Below are 2,024 nucleotides of genomic sequence, written 5' to 3'. Positions count from 1 at the left end.
GAGCAGGGGCCGCAGCCCCGTAGCCAGGCCAGCTGGGCAGTGGCGGCGTCAGGCAGCCCACCCCCGACAGGAGTCGAGCTGGTTTCAGGCGGGTCTTCTGCGTAAACCACCAGGCCCGCTGTCGTCCTGAGCTGCCCCAGGGTGCAGCATCTGACTTCCTTCCTCACAGTGTCCGAGGCTGCGGAAACAAGGGTGGGTGCCCTGTGACCCCTTTCTCTCTGTCTTGCCCAGTACACTCATGGGCACCAGCCCACCCGCATCGGGGCTGGTGCTGCGCCACTCGGGCCCTCCGAGGTGCAGTCAGGGGTCTCGCTCACACTGCCAGCTGCACAGGAGCAACGAGGCCTGGCTGCGACGCACAGCATCGTGGGGACTTGACGAGGACCGCCGGCGCTGGTGGCTAAGCCAGCACGTGTGTCCGCGGCGTGGGTGATTTGTCATGTACAAAATTGTTTTGGAAAAACTGGTTTCTTGTTTTTCTTTGCAGAGGAGAAGTGTGCCAGTGAAGCCCCCAGAGGAAGCGAAGGTGAGCCCCACGGACGTGGAACCAGGACCTGATTCTTACGGTCCCATAGGGCAGCTGTCGCTGCCTTTGGGAGCGGGGTTGAGACGGGCTTCGCATACTGTCTCATTTAGAAGCCAAACAGGCTCTGATCAGCGACGTGAAGTGGCAGTGTCTCCCACCCCCTGATCTTTAGTGGCCTAGGATCATCAGGTAAACTGGCACTACTCCCGAAAGACACCGGCTCTGGGGTGACCCCTGACTCAGGAGTGAGTCAGGCTCTGGCTCCAGGGTAGTGGGAGCCTCTGCTCCCTCATCACTGGGTCCTTGTGAGTCACCGGATGGAGGTGGACCCCTCTTCTATGCAGGCTGGCACTGGTCCTGTTGGGACCCTCGAGCCCTGGAAGGGAGCTTGTGAAAGACGTCTGCACAAGCCAGGCCTGGGGACTCTCCGTGTCTGTTACATGGCATTTTTGTGTCTTAACTGGTGAAGGAAGTGCCACTCCCGAGTGTCAGTCGGGGAGGCACTGTCATTTGACACTAAGTTGTCTAGGAGTGACTTAGGATCCAGCGGCCACGTGGGGGTATGGAATTTGGCAGAGTTCTGAGGCCTTCAGAATATCCCTTGGGTACTTCCCTAATGGAGCTGCGCGTCAGCCCTCGAGGTCCCCACGTTTGGGGGGTGGCGAGTTGGAGGGAGGTGCGCATGCGCTGGGGCATCTGCTGATGTCGGGGGGCACTGACACAGGATCTTGCAGACAAGCGGATATGCGCCCAGGGCCGTGAGGGCCCCGAGAAAGAATGCTGTGATTTGGGATAGTCGTTTCGTGACGTCCCTGAAAAGTAGCCAGGGGCTCTTGAGGTGCCATGCAGCTGCCTGCTGCAGTCTCTCCCATGGCCCCAGCACCTATGGGTGCCTCTTTAGGCTGGCAGTTTCACTCTGGGCAGTGGCCCATGCTCGGGCTCATGGCCCGTGGTCCCTGGGCTGCGGCACGAACCGGTCACAGCTCCTGGGGCGGACGCGACAGCGGGCCTGTCCTACTGGCAGCCCAGCACCCACTCAGTAGTGTCTTTCCTTTTGTCTCCTCTCTCCTTGTCCTGTGCAGGCCGGGGACTCACTGGGTGACGGTGGCTCCATGCTGGACTTCGTGTCGGTGAAGGCATACTCGGATGTCTCTCTGGGGATCTCTGTGCTTGGCTCTCTGGGTAGGTTGTGCCTGGCACACCCATCCACCGTGTGACACTGCCATCGTGTGTCAGGCTCAGCTGGAAGCAGGTGGCCCCTGGTACTTTGTCCCCCAGCCTGAGGGGCAGTCAATAGGGACACAGGGTTGGTACACTGCTGCCCGTCCTCACTCCCAGAGGGCAGCCTGGCCTGGTGAAGTGGCTGCGGGTGAAGGCCCTCGTCCTCAGGACCACCCTCGATGGCTCCCAACCAGGCTGGCCCGGGCCTTTCTCCTGAGTTCAGGCCCATTTTGAGGGTGGCTGGGCCCTTCCGTCCTGTTGGTTGGTGTCGTGCCGG

General features: G+C 61.1%; 1 protein-coding gene across 1 annotated transcript in view; it reads left to right on the top strand.

Annotated features, from left to right (window-relative positions):
• The window catches only part of BRD9 (bromodomain containing 9), a gene marked incomplete at its 5' end in the record, with an annotated part of 21,671 nt that overhangs the window by 14,533 nt on the left and 5,114 nt on the right, over positions 1-2,024 (top strand). The window contains 2 exons of the mRNA XM_011373899.2: positions 488-526; positions 1,609-1,740. Of these exons, the coding sequence (XP_011372201.2) occupies positions 488-526; positions 1,609-1,740 (171 nt within the window). The remainder of the gene's footprint in view (positions 1-487; positions 527-1,608; positions 1,741-2,024) is intronic.

Source organism: Pteropus vampyrus, unplaced genomic scaffold, assembly GCF_000151845.1.
Source record: "Pteropus vampyrus isolate Shadow unplaced genomic scaffold, Pvam_2.0 Scaffold235, whole genome shotgun sequence".
In the NCBI taxonomy this organism is placed as follows: Eukaryota; Metazoa; Chordata; class Mammalia; order Chiroptera; family Pteropodidae; genus Pteropus; species Pteropus vampyrus.
Note: the sequence above shows the minus strand (reverse complement) of the source record. Positions and strands in the feature narration are given on the sequence as shown.